We start from the raw sequence: 17,552 nt of genomic DNA, 5'->3' as shown, positions 1-17,552 counted from the left end.
ATGCGCCGCGAGCACCCGCGCCGGAGCTGGCAGCGCGCGCCGAAGCCCGACGCAGGCAGGGCGGAAGCGGGACCGGTGGGCTGGGACGGCTGGAGCGCGGGTGGGCGTTTAAAGGGGCCTTCGGCACCCGGTTCGGTTCGCCGCCGGGACTGCTGATGGTGAGGGCTAGGTGGCCCCGGGAATCGGGATCTAGAAGGTAGAGGAGAAGCAGGGGCGTCTGACCCCCGGAGGTGACAAGGGGAGACGGGCTGTGTAAATACCCTCCCTGGGCAGTAATGGGATGACTGTCCCCAGGGATCACTGCGGAGGAGAGAGGGGGCTGTAGGACCGCAGTTTCTGGGGTCCCCCGGGAGAGTCAGAGGGCAGTTAAGAGGGATCTCAGGACCGGCTTGGGACGGTCACCCCTCTTTCCACTGCCTGCTCTCAGCATTCCTGCCACCTCCCTACCCCATCGCGGTGCCCAGCCATGGCCAGACCTCCCGTGCCCGGTTCGGTGGTTGTCCCAAACTGGCACGAGAGTGCCGAGGGCAAGGAGTACCTGGGTTGCATTCTGCGCAAGAACCGCCGGCGGGTGTTTGGTAAGTGCCTCCCCCTTTCCTCCAGCCTGTTACTTGTCTCCCTGGGGAGCAGAGTATCATCTGTTGCTCCCTGAGTGGAGCAGAGAGGCAGGACAGTGAGGGCCTGCTCCACTGCAGTCTTCAACAGTCTTCAGCCTGGGAAACTGAAAGCCCTATCCCTGGGACCCCCACCCCTAAATCTCCTTAGAGATAATTCCATCATCACAGCCAGGAACATGGAAACAGCAGAAACCCTGTCAGCAACCACTGTCACCAGATATGCAGTTGACTGAGCCCTCCCCTCGTGTCAGGGCTTCTTTTGGGCACTTTACACAGTGCACTCCCATTTAACCTCTCAACAGCACATGGTACAGACTTGGCTAATATCATACCCTAATAAGTAGAGGTGAGCCACTTCCATGTCCTGCTGTCTCTGGGATGAGACACACTGGTGTTCCCCACGGTGAAGCTGACTTGCCCACGCAGGACCCGGCTGTGAGGCTGCCAGAGGTACCTGGAATGAGCTATGGAGTCCAGTTCTGGCCAGGAGAAGCAAGGCACCAGAAGGCTTCAGACCAGAGAGTGAGATAGCTAGAACCAAAATTTGTGAATATGTCAACAGTGTGTTTTTTTAAAGAAATTGCTCTAGATTGAAAATATGACCCTCTGGAAGGCCGGGCGCAGTGGCTCACACCTGTAATCCGAGCACTTTGGGAGGCTGAGGAGGGTAGATCACCTGAGTTCAGGGGTTCAAGACCAGCCTGGCCAACATGGCGAAACCCTGTCTTTACTAAAAATACAAAAATTAGCTGGGCATGGTAGCAGGCACTTACAATCCCAGCTACTCTGGAGGCTGAGGCAGGAGAATCACTTGAACCTGGGAGGTGGAGGTTGCAGTGACCCTAGATGGAGCCATTGCACTCCAGCCTGGGCGACAGGAGCAAAACTCTCAAAAAAAAAAAAAAAAAAAAAAAAAAACCCTCTAATATGGCTACTGTCCCTCTAATCCCATGATGGCTGGTAGCACTGCATTTGGGGTCACGCACACCCAGGCAAGTGACCCAGGCTCCACCACTGCCTAGCTGTGTGACTGGGAATAAGTGAACTCTAGCCTCAAGTCCCACCTCTGTAAAATGGGGATAATCATAGTATTTACCCCATAGAGTTGCTGGGGAAATTCCTAAGGAGTGTGTTTGTAACACACTGAGCAGGCTGTGGCATGCAGTGGGTGTTCACGGAAGGTTGGCGGTTACTGTATTCATTTTGTGTTTGTGTTGAGTGGAAGAGAATTGAGTGAAGGTTGAGCTGATTTTCTGGGCACATCATAGAACCCACTGACCATATTATCTATGCCACAGATAGGATCAAGCAGCCATAACATAGAGGAATGGCAGTGGTGGCTTTGAATTTTTTTTTTTTTTTAGACAGAGTTTTGCTGTTGTTACCCAGACTGGAGTGCAATGGCACGATCTCGGCTCACCGCCACCTCCGCCTCCTGGGTTCAAGCAATTCTCCTGCCTCAGCCTCCCGAGTAGGGTGCGCACCACCATGCCCAGCTAATTTTTGTATTTTTAGTAGAGATGGGGTTTCACCTTGTTGACCAGGATGGTCTCGATCTCCTGATCTCGTGATCCACCCGCCTCAGCCTCCCAAAGTGCTGGGATTATAGGCGTGAGCCACTGCACCTGGCCCTGAATTTTTGTGTTTTTACTTTACCTGCAGACATCTGGGGGGTTTTGTTAACACTTGAATGTGTCGTTCAGTGGTTGTCATGCAGGCCCCACAACAAACGTTGAGAGCTGCTAGTAAATATCAACAGACTGACTATAACTTAGGCCAGTCTCTTTGTATCTCAGACTTCTGTAAAATTGGGATGAGTATTAAGAACGACAGATGGGGCCGGGTGCGGTGGCTCACACCTGTAATCCCAGCACTTTGGGAGGCCAAGGTGGGCGGATCACCTGAGGTAGGGAGTTCAAGACCAGCCTGACCAACGTGGAGAAATCCCATCTCTACTAAAAATACAAAATTAGCCGGGCATGGTGGTGTCTGCCTGTAATCTCAGCTACTCTGTGGTTGAGGTAGGAGAATCACTTGAACCCGGGAGGCGGAGGTTGCGGTGAGCCGAGATCACACCATTGCACTCCAGCCTGGGCAACAAGAGTGAAACTCCGTCTCAAAAAAAAAAAAAAAAAAAAAGAACCACAGATGGTTGGTTAGCCCTGAAGAAGCCATTAGAAATGAGGTTGTCCTTGGCTGTGTGTGGTATAGTCCTAGCACTCTGGGAGGTCAGGCAAGGTGGGAAGAGTGCTTGAGCCCAGGAGTTCAAGACCAGCCTGAGCAACATAGTAAAACCCCCATTCCTATTAAAAATAAAAGGTGGCCGGGCACAGTGGCTCATGCCTGTAATCCCAGTACTTTGGGAGGCCAAGGCTGGTGGATCACAAGGTCAGGAGATTGAGACCATCTTGGCTAACACAGTGAAACCTCATCTCTTTTTTTTTTTTTTTTTTTTTTGAGACAGAGTCCTGCTCTGTCACTAGGCGCCAGGCTGGAGTGCAGTGGCGCGATCTTGGCTCACTGCAACCTCTGCCTCCTGGGTTCAAGCAATTCTCCTGCCTCAGTCTCCCGAGTACAGGGATTACAGATGCATGCCACCACGCCCAGCAAATTTTTATATTTTAGTAGAGATCGCGCCACTGCATTCCAGCCTGGGCAACAGAGCGAGACTCCATCTCAAACAAAACAAAGGTAAAGAAAAAAATAAATAAATGAAGATTGTCCAGCCTAGCATCTGATGGGGAACGTACAGGACTGACCCCCTATCTTAGTCCATTTTATGCTGCTATAACAGAATAAACACACTCTTGGTTGTTTATTTATATTTTTTTGAGATGGAGTCTCACTCTGTTGCCCAGGCTGGAGTGCAGTGATATGATCTCGGCTCACTGCAACTTCCACTTCCCAGGTTCAAGTGATTCTCCTGGCTTAGCCTCCCAAGTAGCTGAGATTGCAGGCACCCACCCCTACCCCCAGCTAATTTTTTGTACTTCTTTTTTTATATAGAGATGGAGTTTCACCATGTTGGCCAGGCTGGTCTCCAACTCCTGAACTCAGGTCCTCTGCCCACATTGGCCTCCCAAAGTGCTGAGATTACAGGTGTAAACCACCGCACCCAGCCTCCTCTGGGAAATTTATAATGAATAGAAGTTTATTTGGCTCACAGTTCTGGAGGCTGGGAAGTGTAAGAGCATGGCAGCATCATCTGGAAAGGGCCTTCATGCTGTGCCATCCCGTGGCAGAAGGCAGAAGTGTGACAGCAAGACAGCAAGAGGTGCCCAAACTGGCTTTTATAACAAACCCACTCCTTCAATAACAACATGGATCCATTTGTGAGGGTAGAACACTTGAGCTCATCACCTCTTGGTAGGCCCTACCTCAACACTGTTGCATCGGGGATTAAGTTTCTCATACGTGAACTTTGGGGGACACCTTCAAACCACGGCACCCCTTGACTCTGCCTGGCTCCCTCTTTGCTCCAGGACTGCTTGAGCGGCCAGTGCTGCCACCGCCTGTGTCCATTGACACTGCCAGCTACAAGATCTTCGTGTCCGGGAAGAGTGGTGTGGGCAAGACGGCGCTGGTGGCCAAGCTGGCTGGCCTGGAGGTGCCTGTGCTACACCACGAGACCCCCGGTGAGTGCAACCTCAATCCTTTGCCCATCCTGGGAGGCCCTCCTTGTGGTGGGGGCAAGAACCTGGCCCTGGACCACACAAGCCAGGGTCGATACCCAGCTCCACATCCTACTCTGTAGCCTTGGAAAGTCACTCCACCTCTCTGAGCCTCCATGGGCTTCTCAGTCCCAAGGGGATACTAGTACCTACCCCACAGGGTTGTCGTGTGGTTGCTAGAGGTACTGGTGGTAACATCCCTAGCATCAAGCTAGGCTCAAGGTAGATACTCAGGAAATGCTAATCTTGCTTTCTTGTTTCTTACCACTGGATGTTGATTGATCCACCCTGTTGAAACATGCCCAGTGTCCTGGGACCTTTGGTCTCCCTGCATATACAAACAAAACTGCTTTGCCATGGCTGGGACTACATCTTCCTGCTATGCCAGAGGCTCCTCCAGGGCCAGTCTCTGTTTCTCCCATCAGACTGAGAATTCTCCCAGGTCAAGGACTGTGCCTCCCTCATCAAAGGGAGGACCCCTCAGGGCAGGGACGTATCTCCTCCTATTCCTTCCTGCCCCCAGTCCTCCATCTCCACCCCTCCCATGCTGAATGGCTGATCCTGGCTCCCCTCAGGCATCCAGACCACCGTGGTATTTTGGCCAGCCAAGCTGCAGGCCAGCGACCGTGTCGTCATGTTTCGTTTTGAGTTCTGGGACTGTGGAGAGTCTGCGCTCAAAAAGTTCGATCACATGCTGCCGGTGAGCAGGCATGTGGGCCTGGGTGGGCTCTGCCAGGGGCCGATTGGGTATTAATGAGCTCAAGGCACTGGCTGGGTATGGTGGCTCACGCCTGGAATCCCAGCACTTTGGGAGGCTGACGCGGGCAGATCACCTGAGGTTGAAAGTTTGAGACCAGCCTGACCAACATGGAGAGACCCTGTCTCTACTAATGATACAAAAAGTTAGCCAGGCGCCTGTAATCCCAGCTACTTGGGAGGCTGAGGCAGGAGAATCACTTGAACCTGGGAGGTGGAGGTTGCAGTCAGCATTGCACTCCAGCCCGGGCAACAGGAGCAAAACTCCATCTCAAAAAAAAAAAAAGAGCTCAAGGCCCTGCCTTGGGAGATAGAGATCTGAGCTGGCACTGGGGACTGAGTCCCAGCCCATGCTCGTCCTAGGACCAGCCACATCGTGCTCTGGGCCTCAGTTTCCCAACCTGTGAAAGGAGGGATTATTCCCGATTCTTCTCAGGGCCCTGCAGCTGATGGGAGGGTGTCACAGTTATATGCCTCTCCGTCGCCAGGCTTGCAAGGAGAACACAGATGCCTTCCTCTTCCTTTTCTCCTTCACTGACCGTGCCTCCTTTGAAGACCTCCCTGGACAGCTGGCCCGCATAGCAGGTGAAGCCCCTGGTGTCATCAGGATGGTCATCGGCTCCAAGTATCCTTTGGGTAGCCTCTGGGGCTGTCAGAGGCCACCCTTGGCAAGTCAGGGAGCAAGGGGATCAGGGGCCTGGCCTCTGCCCAGGTGTGGAATTCAGCACCTGGGCTTTTACTTAAAGGGTACCACATGGCTAGCCCGGCTCCTGGGTGCGGGCTCCAGGGTGGAGGGAGAGGCGGGGTCTGATGGGGGTGTGTGCAGAGGCACCTGGCCAGGCTTCTTGACCCTCCTCCAGATTTGACCAGTACATGCACACAGACGTGCCTGAGCGGGACCTCATAGCCTTCCGGCAGGCCTGGGAGCTGCCCCTGCTACGGGTGAAGAGTGTGCCAGGGCGGCGGCTGGCTGATGGGCGCACGCTGGATGGGCGGGCTGGGCTGGCTGACATTGCTCACATACTCAACGGCCTCGCTGAGCAGCTGTGGCACCAAGACCAGGTGGCGGCTGGCCTGCTTCCCAACCCCCTAGAGAGTGCTCCTGGATGAATCATGAGTGGGTGCCTGTGATCCTGCCCTCAACCCTCAGGTCTCAACACAGAGCCTGAGGCTGGGGCAGGAGCATGAATCCAGTCTGGAGGACTGGGTAGCATGGCCTGGTCAGGGAGGACGTGGCCAGAGAAGCCCCCGCCAGCAGCGCTTTCCTTGCAGAATTCATGGCATGGAGATGGGGACCAAGATCCTGAGTTCGGACATCTTTCATGGCCTTTCCCCCTTTGGCAGCACCCATGGCGGGTGGTGGGGAGATGGGGTGCCTCTCAAGTGACTCCAATTAGAACCTGTATTGGTTGAGGTGACACCATCTGTTATAACAGATAAACACTGAAATCCCAGTGCTGAACTCCATAGACCCGTTTGTTCTTCCATTGGCTTCAGGAGGAGGTGACAGTGGGGCTCTGCTCCAGGTGCTCCTGCAAGAGACCCAGCCCTAGAGACCCTGCCCACTTGCCCCAGGGCCCCAGTCAGCAGCCAGGGAGTAAATACAGGAGGGAGGTGGCCCCAGCTTTCTGTGGACCAGGCCCAGGGTGGCACCTCATTCTGCCCACATTCCAGAGGCCAGCACCCAGCAGTCATGTGGTCATGTGGCACTGTGGGGGCGGCTGGGACATGGAGTCCACCTGTGAATCCAGGAGTCAAGCCCGTCGCTCTGCAGTGCCTTTCTTTCTTTTTTTTTTTTTTTTGAGTTGCAGTCTGGCTCTCTCACGCAAGCTAGAGTGCAGCTCACTGCACCCTTCACCTCCTGGGTTCAAGCGATTCTCCTGCCCCAGCCTCCCGAGTAGTGGGGATTACAGGTGCCGTCACCATGCTTGGTTAATTTTTTTTTTTTTTTTTTTTTTTTTGAGACGGAGTTTTGCTGTTGTTACCCAGGCTGGAGTGCAATGGCGCCATCTCGGCTCACCGCAACCTCTGCCTCCTGGGCTCAAGTAATTCTCCTGCCTCAGCCTCCTGAGTAGCTGGGATTACAGGCACACGCCACCATGCCCAGCTAATTTTTTGTATTTTTAGTAGAGACGGGGTTTCACCATGTTGACCAGGATGGTCTCAAGCTCTTGACCTCGTGATCCACCCGCCTTGGCCTCCCAAAGTGCCGGGATTACAGGCGTGAGCCACCATGCCCGGCCTAATTTTTGTATTTTTAGTAGAGGTGGGTTTTGCCATGTTGGCCAGGCTGGTCTCGGACTCCTGACCTCAGGTGATCCACCCGCCTCAGCCTCCTGAAGTGCTGGGATGAGAGGTGTGAGCCGCCATGCCTGGCCTGCAGTGCCTTTTGTTCTTTTTTTTTTTTTTTTCCAGAATCTTGCTCTGTCACACAGGTTGTAGTGCAGTGGCATGATCTCAGCTCACTGCAGCCTACACCTCGGTTCAAGCAATTCTCATATCTCAGCTTCCCGAGTAGCTGAGATTACAGGTACCCACCACCATGCCAGCTAACTTTGTATTTTTAGTAGAGATGGGGGTCTCATTATGTTGGCCAGGCTGGTCTTGAACTCCTGACCTCAAGTGATCTGCCCGCCTCAGCCTCCCAAAGTGCTGGGATTACAGGTGTGAGCCACCACACCCAGCCTGCAGTGCCTTTCTTGATCATGAAGCTGTCAGGCCAGGTTCAGGATGGGAATCCTGGCAGCCCAAGGTATCCAAAAGCAGCACCATGCAGGGCCAAGGACCATTCCGGGGGGTCAGGGCATGAGCTGGCCTGAGGGGCAGCTCTGCCCCCTGGGAGGCCATCGACAGGAGCTGGGAGGGGAGTGAGCAGGCCCAGCCTTGTGCCTTGGCCCTGCCCCATGAGCCAGAGACACTGCACTAAGGAGACTAAGGAGGTAGACTAAGGAGGATGAGAGGAAGGCCCCAGGGAAATGGGCCTCTGATGAGCTCCTGCCCATCTATGGTTCATCCCATAGATGAACCCCTGGGCTGAGGCCTGGCCTGCGTCTGGTCCAAAGAAGAGTGTCCCCAAAGCTAGCTCACCCTTGGGGTGCTGCAGCTCTCCTGAGGCCCTACTCACACAGCACCACCTGTGCTCACACACCTATGCTAGGATGAAAGTGCTTTCCACTCCTGCCTCCTGGCACACACAGGAGGCCAGACTTACCTGTCCTGATGCCTGTGCCCTAGCACACATGCCCATGCATGCTGCCAGCCTATCTACCCTGAACACTGCCACCTGTATTTGTCAACCTGGGTCAACATTGCCACCTGGTTTTGTTTCCAGGGTCTGGGCCAGAGGAAGGACTGATTCCAGCATGTTCTCACCCCTGAGTCTCAGAGCTCAGGCCCTGCACTTATCCCACACCCTGCAAAGGTACCCCAGCCTCAGAGCCTGCAGCCATTTCCCACTCCTGCAGCCCTCAGCCCTGCTCCTAGGGGGGCCTGATCACATTCCTCTCCCCGTCTCCCGTCCTTAACTCCAGGAGACCTTAGCTCTCCCCGGCAGCAACAGAGTTGGGGTTAGGGCCCTGAAGGCAGCCCCAGGCCTGACTGTGGCCTCCAGCTACACACAACCCAGCCAGTCATTTCTGGGTGTAAACTGCCCCTTGAAAGGAGGCTTCCTGCCTCTCTTGGGTACCAGCTCAGCCAAAAGCCAGAAAGCTGCTCTAGAGCATAACCCAGAGCCCCCCACGGTGAGGTAGGGCAGTCTTCTCCTGGCTGGCACTGCTCTGGTCAGAGAATTGACCCCTCATCCACCTTTACCCCAAACAAGAGGTGTCTCCCTGGGTAAGGACAAAGTGGCGAGGGCAACAGGGCTGGGGCTTAGAGCTCCTCCACCATTCTTCCCCGGGCTGCCGTCTTAGCTCCTCCCAGCACAGCCTCCATGCCACTGTAGTATTTAGTAGGCCACCCCAGGGGCCTCCATCTCCACAGTGCAGAACTGGGAGCCACAGTTCTTCAAATAGTTGACACCTATGCCTCCTGGGAGGTTGCTGGGCAGCCCTGTGGAGTGCGGGTGAGAGGAGAGTGTGTTTTTACATGCACGTGTTCAGGCTGATGGCATGGGCCTGAGACCTGTCTGGTCATACCAGGCCTCAAACTCCGAGGAGTCCCACACCTGGTTTAATGCTCTGCCGTTGCCCTCTTGATGATGCCCTTCTTATTTTTTTAAGAGACAGGGTCTTGCTCTGACGCCTAGGCTGGAGTGCAGTGGCACAATCATGCTTCACTGCAGCCTCAAACTCCTGGGCTCAAGTGATCCTCCCCCTTTCTCCCCAGCCTCTCAAGTAGCTCCCACCATACCCAGCTAATTTTAAAACTTTTTGAGAGACAGGGTCTCACTGTATTGCCCGGGCTGGTCTCAAACTCCTGGTCTCTGCTGGGTACAGTGGCTTACGCCTGTAATCCCAGCACTTTGGGAGGTTGAGGTGGGCTGATCACCAGAGGTCACGAATTCAAGACCAGCCTGGCCAACATGGTGAAACTCTGTCTCTACTAAAAATACAAAAATTAGCTGGTCATGGTGGTGAGCGCCTTTAATCCCAGCTACTCAGGAGGCTGAGGCACGAGAATTGCTTAAACCCAGGAGGCAGAGGTTGCAGTGAGCCAAGACTGCACCACTGCATTTCAGCCTGGGCAACAGAGCGAGACTGTCTCAAAAAAACAAAACAACCACAAAAACCAGGCTGGAGGAGTGAGTTGGAGGCCCCTTTGCCTCTGGAACACTGGTGGGTGGGGAGAAGCAGGGGAGCTGGTGTTCAGCTCTATTCTGTAAAGAAGGGGTGGATTCTGAGAGGCAAGGGGTGGGACTAAGGCCTAGTTCAGGTGGCCCAGAAGGAGAGTGAAGGGGAACTGCGTGACTTTGGATGCCTCTGTAATTCCCTTGTGCTCACTTGACACATCTGTGAAATGGAGATAGCAGCATCCACTTCTTTGAATTATGAGAAGTAAATGCACATGAAATGTTTAGCATGTTCTGGGCAGCAAGTTAGGAGCCCAAAAAATGTTGGCTGTTATCATCGTCCTTGTTATTACAGTAGCAGCGGCTGTTCTGGTCTGAGAGCAGGTGAAGGGGAGGAAGAAGGGTTGCAGATTGCGCTGACATTGGATCGCCTCCATTGCTACACTTCAATTTAGTCAGGAGTGCGAGGAGGGAGGGGCGGCCCAATTGGGCCGATTCAGAAGCTTCTGGGAACTGCAACTGCGCCCCGTCCCCTCACCCTCACCCCTATGCCTGCTGCACCCAGGACGGTGATGGCCCCACGGACAGGAACCCGGACTACGCCTATATCTACCTCCGCACCCTGCGGCGGCATTTATGTCCCAGACTCCAGGGGTAACGTTTTCTGAGACAGGAAAACCTACATTAGTGAGACTTGGGCCAGACAGGACTCTTGTCCCACCTCACCCAGAAGGCCGGAGTGGCCAGGCCACAGGCTCTTCCTTAAGTCCCCTCTCCCCTCCCCCGAAGAATCCCGAAGCGTCTCTTGTCTTTTTCTTGCAATGGGCAGTTCCTTTTTCGAACTAACCCTAATACCTTTTGCTACGACTCAATTTTCCTTTAATGTTGGCCTTAGTGGGACTGATAGACTCAGACCCCCCTTGCCGTCCAGATGAAAGTGGGACACACCAGGGCCAGACAGTTCCTAACTGTCCCCCCACCCCCGCGATGGGGCGGACTTCGCGCTAGCCTGGAGAACCTTCGACCCCCGCGGCGGCGGCAGAGATGGGGACTCCGGCAACGGAGCTGGCGCGAGAAGCTTCAGCAGAACCCGGAGGAGGTGAGCGCTGCGCGGGCGGGCTGCGAGTCCCAAGGCCGAGAGCAGACGCCCCAGGCCAGCTCTGAGACCTGCCCCGGCGCCTTCAGCAGCTCATCTGTGAAATGGGTTTGTCCGTAGTGTCAGCCCCGTGCAGGGGCTGTGACGGTTACACGGACGAAGGGTGTAGAGCGCTCAGCCCAGGGCCTGGCACATTAGAGGTGCCCAAGAAAGGGGCAAGATAAGTCACTATACGACGCGGCCCACCCGCTGTCTCCGCGTTTGAAAAACGAGGGTGTTCGGTTTCCTCTTTGAAATGTAAACGATGAAACTCATGTCACAGCTCTTTTGAAGGCGGAAAGGACCCACGCGAAAAATGGGATCTGTCACCTCCCGGCCGAGATCGGGAGGGGAGGGGTTTGGGGGGGTCCCTCCCTCTCCTTTCCCGGGAGAGCAGCCCCGCGTAACGCCGCGCCCTTCGCTAGCTGAGCGCGCCTGGGAGCCGCAGCGCTTCACGGAGGAACTGAGCCTGCGCGCGCCGCCGCAGGTGGAGGGGCGGGGCGGGGTCCGCCCGGGGCGGAGTCACCACAGGGGCCGTAATCCTGACCTTGACCCCAGGCCCGGCCAACCCTCGGCCGCAGAACGTGCCCAGCCGGTCGCAGGACTCTTGCAGGTGTGACATCCGCAGCTCGGAGCCGGACAGGTGAGACCCGGCGGCGCCTCGCGGAGGGGCCAGCAGCCCGCAGAAGCCTTAGCCCAACCAAGGCTGATTTGCTCCTCCTCCCAGCGCCTCAAAGGCAACTCCCGCTTCACTCGCTTTAGATCTCTGGGCCTGTCCTTTCCGCAAACTGGGGCCCCGGCCCTGCCTCTCAATCCTGATTCCCACCTGTTCAATCCGCTCTGATGCTCACCTGACGAATACACCCAGCCCAGATTGCGCTCTGCGGGCAGAAGGGTTCTCTGGCAGTAGCAGCTGGCATGTCTCACCTGCCTGTCTTCAACGGAGAGGCTCTGGATTCTCGTAGCATTAGGTTTCAGATTGGGTGGAGGGCTGGGCTTCTGACCCCTGCTCCTCTCATAGATTCCTGGGCAGTGATTCCTGTGACTGCTACTTCTCTAACACGTGGAGGCACCGAGTGGTGAGATGGCTGCTTGGGGCGAGTCCAGCTGGGATCTTAAGCGGGCAGAAGTGACACCAGGACTCCTCTGGCAAGTGGCAGAGATCCTGGCCCCGCATGGGCATTGCCCGCCTGCTGGCAGAGGGAGTCTACACCACGGCCTTCCCATTGCATGAGGGAGAGATTGTAGGGCTGAGGGCCCCACAGGGTCGTGGGGTGAGCCTTATGCTGTGCTGAGGCGCAGGAGCTGAGAAATAAAGAGACGGAGGCCGGGCGCGGTGGCTCAAGCCTGTAATCCCAGCACTTTGGGAGGCCGAGATGGGTGGATCACGAGGTCAAGAGATCGAGACCATCCTGGTCAACATGGTGAAACCCCGCCTCTACTAAATATACAAAAAATTAGCTGGGCATAGTGGCTCGTGCCTGTAATCCCAGCTACTCAGGAGGCTGAGGCAGGAGAATTGCCTGAACCCAGAAGGCTGAGGTCGCGGTGAGCCGAGATCGCGCCATGGCACTCCAGCCTGAGTAACAAGAGTGAAACTCTGTCTCAAAAAAAAAAAAAAAAAAAAAAAAGAAAGAAAGAAAGAAAGAAAGAGACAGGACACAGAATTACAAAGAAAAATGCATGCAGCTGGGCTCCGGGGGCCCCGCCACCTATGAGTGGAGTCAGGCGAGGCCCCAAATGAGTATATATTGTGTCCCGAAGCATGAGTATATATTGTGTATAGGTTAGGGGGCAGGGCAGTGAGTGAAATCATCTTTAAGGATAGTGATAGGGTCGTGAGCAATAAAACATGGGGTCCACTCCTATTAGATCACCTAGGCTAGGAGGTGGACAGCGCGCAGCAAGGGGCCGGTTCCCATGAAGGCAAGGGCCGTGCAGTAAGGGGGTGCAGTGTGCAGTACTTCTATCTATGGACAAACTACTTCTAAGATTTTTAGGAGGATGCTTTAAGTCACATAGCAGTGACAGAGCTGTCAAGGTTACCGCCACCTTCTGGCAGCTTCCAATGGGTTCTATGGGAAGATGCTTTTCAAGCAGCACAGTAGCAGGAGCTGATAAAGTTCACAGTCACCAAGGTGGATTGCTGTTCTGAGGGCAGCCTTCCACAAGAACTGGAGCAAGGTCCTACAACTCCTTTATCAGGAGGAGTGGCTCTTGCCCCAAGCCTGCCATACAGCGGGTATCTTTACGGTACTGAACGCTGCCACCTGGGCCATGGATTCTTGCCCTGGTATAGCTGTTTTCCCTTAAATCATGCTCTGCACTGTGTCTGCTCTAGGCATTCCTCTGATTATAAGCTGCTTATTCCTTAATTCATGCTCTGTACTGTGTCCACTCTAGGCATTCCTCTGATTATGAACTAAGATATAATTATAGGTATATATGTAGGGAAATATTCTTTAGGCGCTCATACTATCAACTATTATATGATTATATATAGAGGATTATATAAAGGGATTCTTTAAGCCCTAATTCTATAAACTAATATATGATTATGTAAAGGATTATATAAAAGGAAATAGCTGAGTGGTAACACTATAAAACGAGATATTCCTCAAGCCCTAACTGTGCCAGGGTTCTGCTTAGCTCTCATTCCTTGGTGTCCTATATGGAGGGTTATCCACAAGAGATGTCCCAAGCTCAGATCTCTCCCAGGCCTAACAGTATGGCAGCGGTGGCTGCGCCATCCGGAGAGCACTCTCAAACCTCCCTGCACCTCTCCCGCCTTTTGTCCCCCTAGGGCTTCTTTGAACTGCCTGGGTACCAGGTACCCGGTTCAGATCTCAACTCTTGCCAATTGCTGTGCCCATACTGGGCTTGCTGGGGATACTGGCATAACTACCTACCCCTGGACCACGTATGAGAGTACTTTGGGGAGAAGGTGGTCATCGATTTTGCCTGGCTAGGTAAGTCTGGCACTGGGGTGGGGTTTGGGAGTGGGGCTTGAGTGCAGAGATGGGGGTTCGTGAATTTTCTCTCTCCCTCCAGGTTTCTATTTGGCCTGGCGGCTGCCTGTCAGCCTGGTAGGCACCTTGGTCTTTATCTCTGGCCTTCTCACCATGAGGACCAACACACTGGTGTGGGTGGCTGCGGAAGGGTTGGGGAATGGGCTGGGTGGGCCAGGTCATCTGCCTGGTTGAGGATAGGCCCTCCCAGGATGGGCACCCTCCGCTCACAGAGAGGAGATCTGTGTCAGTGGGGGTGCCACTCTGTGATACCTGTGCCACGTGGAATATTTCCGGGATCTGCTCCATGGCCAATGTGAGCCAGGGAAAGGCACAAAAAAAACCAGTTAGGTGTTTTGGGCCCAACCTGGGCCTGGATGCTGGCCCTACAATGTGCCCTCTCACCCCTCCTCACAGCTAAGCTGCCTCTTTGACCATCCTGGAACTGTGTTCTTCAGCATCTTCATGGCCTTCCTGGAGCACTGGAAGTGGGGAGTGCCACCTTGGCCCACCACCGGGACTGCAGTGACTTCCAGGACCAGGAAGTGATACCCAGCTCAGCTCTCTGGGCCCACAACCCCACTTCCCAGAGTTCTCAGAGGCCATAAGGTGTACTGGGAAGAGTTCGGGCTTTGGAGTCCAACATCCCAGGATCCAAATCTGGCTTCTCCTCACACTTTTCCTGGGTCACTTTCCACCCTTCTCTGACATCAGGATGATATAGGCTGGGTGAGGGGAAACTTTGGGAGTATTTAGATGTTCAGCTGGGCCTCGGAGAGAGACCCTCCCTAGAACCGAGAAGGAGAAAACATTCCACCTACCCACGTACCCATCCAGCTACCTACCTGTCTATCCAAACATCTAATAATTGATCCTGAATCTGTTCACCTCTCACTACCTCCTCTGCCACACCCCAGCCCTCCCCACTCCAGTCCAAGTCACATTTCATCTTTCCTGGAGAGCAGTTACCTCCTAACAGGTCTCCTTGCCCCACTTAATTGGTTCTCAGCTGCCAAGAGGGTGACATCCTGTGTTACCTTCCTCAAAGCCTTCCAGGACAGACTCATTTAACATGTACCTGGGAAACCATCCAAAACCCTCACAGTGGCCTGCAAGGCCTTGTGCCATCTGGTCTGTGGCTGGTTCTCCCCCACTGGCTCCACCAGATCCTTGAATAGGTCAGGTTCATTTCCACCCTGGGGCTTTGGCACTGGCTTGCTCTCTGCCAGAATCCTCTTCCTTCAACTTTTTGTTTGTTTGTTTTTTGTTTTGAGACGGAGTTTTGCTCTTGTTACCCAGGCTGGAGTGCAATGGCGCAATCTCGGCTCACTGCAACCTCCGCCTCCTGGGTTCAAGCAGTTCTCTTGCCTCAGCCTCCCGAGTAGCTGGGACTACAGGCGTGCACCACCACACCCAGCTAATTTTTGCATTTTTAGTAGAGACGGGGTTTCACCTTGTTGGCCAGGATGGTCTCGATCTCTTGACCTCGTGATCCACCCGCCTCGGCCTCCCAAAGTGCTGGGATTATAGGTGTGAGCCACCGTGCCTGGCCTTTTTTTTTTTTTTTTTTTTTTTTTGAGATGGAATCTTGCTCTGTTGCCCAGGCTGTGGTGCAATTTCAGTTAACTGCAGCTTCCACCTCCCAGGTTCAAATGATTCTTCTGCCTCAGCCTCCCAAGTAACTGGGATTACAGGCATGTGCCACCACACCTGGCTAATTTTTGTATTTTTAGTAGATGTGAGGTTTCACCATGTTGGCCAGGCTGGTCTCGAACTCCTGACCTCAGGCCATCTGCCTGCCTTGGCCTCCCAAAGTGCTGGGATTACAGACAGATGTGAGCCACTGTGCCCAGCCCCTTCAGATTTTATATGGTCTACTCCTTGTCATTCAAGTCTCAAATGTCTCCTTACAGGGGTCTTCCCTGACCACCAATCCAGAGAGGCTCCCTCTCGATTATTTATTATTTTTTTTGAGATGGAGTTTCACTCTTATTGCCTGGGCTGAAGTGCAATGGTGTGATCTCGGCTCACTGCAACCTCTGCCTCTCAGGTTCAAATGATTCTCCTATCTCAGCCTCCCAAGTATCTGGAATTATAAGCGCCTGCCACTATGCCTGGCGAATTTTTTTTATTTTTAGTAGAGATGAGGTTTTACCACGTTGGCCAGGCTGGTTGTGAACTCCCGACCTCAGATGATCCACCCACCTCGGCCTCCCAAAGTGCTGGGATTACAGGTGTGAGCCACCACGCCCAGCCCCCTGTTTGAATTTCATCGCAGCATTCATCACTGTATTTTATGGTTTATAATTTTATTATCTGTCTTCTCCCACTGGCATGTGAGCTCCATGAGAGCAGAGACCTTGTGTGTGATGTTGACTGCTGTATCCCCAGTGCCCAGAATGGTCTCTAGCATATAGAAGATGCTCAATAAATGTTTGTTGAATGAATCTGTTAATAATCTGTCCTCTGCCTACCCATTTGTCCAGCCATTCATCACTTCATCCATTCAACAGGGTTATAGGAGATAGAAAACTGACAAGGTATTTTAACAGAGATAATTTAATATAAGGTATTGGCTAAACAGCTGCTGGGGGACTGAAAAAGCAGAAAGGGCAACAAGCTAAATGGCAATGGTACCCCCTGGATAGTGAGACAACAAAGTAAATGTCAATGGTACCCCCTGGATAGTGCAGTATACAACTCAGGTGACTCTAAAGAGTTGCCCTGGGCTGGGCATAGTGGCTCACACCTGTAATTCCAGCACTTCCGGTGGCCAAAGCAGGAGGATCACTGAAGCCCAGGAATCTAAGATCAGCCTCAGCAATATAGTGAGACTTTCTCTCTACTAAAAAATAAAAAATTAGCTGGATGCAATGACAGTATCTGTAGTCCCGGCTACTCAGTAGACTGAGGCAGGAGGATCACTTGGGGCCAGGGTTTGGGGCTGCTGTGAGCTATGATTGTGCCACTGCACTCCAGCCTGGGTGACAGAGTGAGACTCTGTTTCAAAAAGAATAAATTTGATTTAATTTAAAAAGAGTGGGCTGGGTGCAGTAGTTTATGCCTGTAATTCTAGGACTTTGGGAGGCTGAGGCAGGCAGATCACTTGAGGCCAGGAGTTCGAGACCAGCCTGACCAACATGGCAAAACCCTGTTTCTACTAAAAATACAAAAATTAGCTGGGCGAGGTGGTACATGCCTATAATCCCAGCTACTCAGGAGGCTGAGGCACAATAATTGTTTGAACCTGGAAGGAGGAGGTTGCAGTGAGACAAGATCGCACCACTGCACTTCAGCCCTGGGAACAAATTGAGACTGCCTAAAAAAAAAAAGAGTGGCCCTGCCTTTGCACACACTGTTCCCTCCCCAGAAAGCTTCTCTCCACTGTCCCTTTCGCACCTTTTCACCTTTGGGTCACAGCTAAAGTGTCCTTTCTTCAGAGTGATCATCCATGAAAACATTTTCCTTCATAGGACTTATATATATGTGTTCATTCATTTAATCTCTGTTTTGCAAACTAGTTTGTAAACTTCATTAGGGCATGGATCTTCTCCAGTTTGTTCACTGTGGCATATTCAGTATCTATTGCAGAGTGATACACAGTTAATAGTTATCAACTAAACGAATAAATTTATC

The 17,552-nt window shown here is 53.3% G+C and overlaps 2 protein-coding genes across 13 annotated transcripts in view; both read left to right on the top strand.

Annotated features, from left to right (window-relative positions):
• Nucleotides 1-19: 19 nt before the first annotated feature.
• CPLANE2 (ciliogenesis and planar polarity effector complex subunit 2) lies at nucleotides 20-6,506 on the top strand. Of its 9 annotated transcripts, none has more exons than XM_035307872.3 (8): nucleotides 20-75; nucleotides 428-578; nucleotides 3,624-3,674; nucleotides 3,784-3,891; nucleotides 4,100-4,252; nucleotides 4,864-4,988; nucleotides 5,533-5,669; nucleotides 5,905-6,506. In XM_035307872.3, exons 2-8 carry the CDS (start codon nucleotides 467-469, stop codon nucleotides 6,152-6,154), a joined length of 936 nt encoding a protein of 311 aa, XP_035163763.2. In that variant the 5' UTR covers nucleotides 20-75; nucleotides 428-466; the 3' UTR covers nucleotides 6,155-6,506. The 9 variants fall into 9 exon arrangements, with proteins under 9 accessions (XP_035163763.2, XP_035163762.2, XP_035163760.2 ...); XM_035307871.3 differs by having other exon boundaries at nucleotides 23-100; XM_035307869.3 differs by having other exon boundaries at nucleotides 23-158.
• Nucleotides 6,507-11,393: 4,887 nt separating this feature from the next.
• ARHGEF19 (Rho guanine nucleotide exchange factor 19) overlaps nucleotides 11,394-17,552 on the top strand; it is a 31,156-nt gene continuing 24,997 nt past the window's right edge. For 2 of the 4 annotated variants that reach the window (XM_078330469.1, XM_078330466.1), the window contains exons 1-4: nucleotides 11,394-11,551; nucleotides 13,712-13,877; nucleotides 13,960-13,994; nucleotides 14,334-16,150. The gene's annotated coding sequence lies outside the window, so the exon portion shown is untranslated. The remainder of the gene's footprint in view (nucleotides 11,552-13,711; nucleotides 13,878-13,959; nucleotides 13,995-14,333; nucleotides 16,151-17,552) is intronic. The other 2 variants (XM_078330468.1, XM_078330467.1) reach the window with 2 other exon arrangements.

The sequence above is a fragment of the Callithrix jacchus genome, chromosome 7 (genome assembly GCF_049354715.1).
Source record: "Callithrix jacchus isolate 240 chromosome 7, calJac240_pri, whole genome shotgun sequence".
NCBI lineage: Eukaryota > Metazoa > Chordata > Mammalia > Primates > Cebidae > Callithrix > Callithrix jacchus.
This window is presented reverse-complemented; position numbering and strand designations above follow the sequence as displayed.

Excerpts from the sequence above, each read along its gene's own strand:
- CPLANE2 (XM_035307869.3), top strand. Across the intron at positions 3,675-3,783 it reads TCTCCAACTCCTGAACTCAG|TTCTGGAGGCTGGGAAGTGT; the intron begins GTCCTCTGCCCA and ends TTTGGCTCACAG. Across the intron at positions 3,892-4,099 it reads TGACAGCAAGACAGCAAGAG|GACTGCTTGAGCGGCCAGTG; the intron begins GTGCCCAAACTG and ends TCTTTGCTCCAG.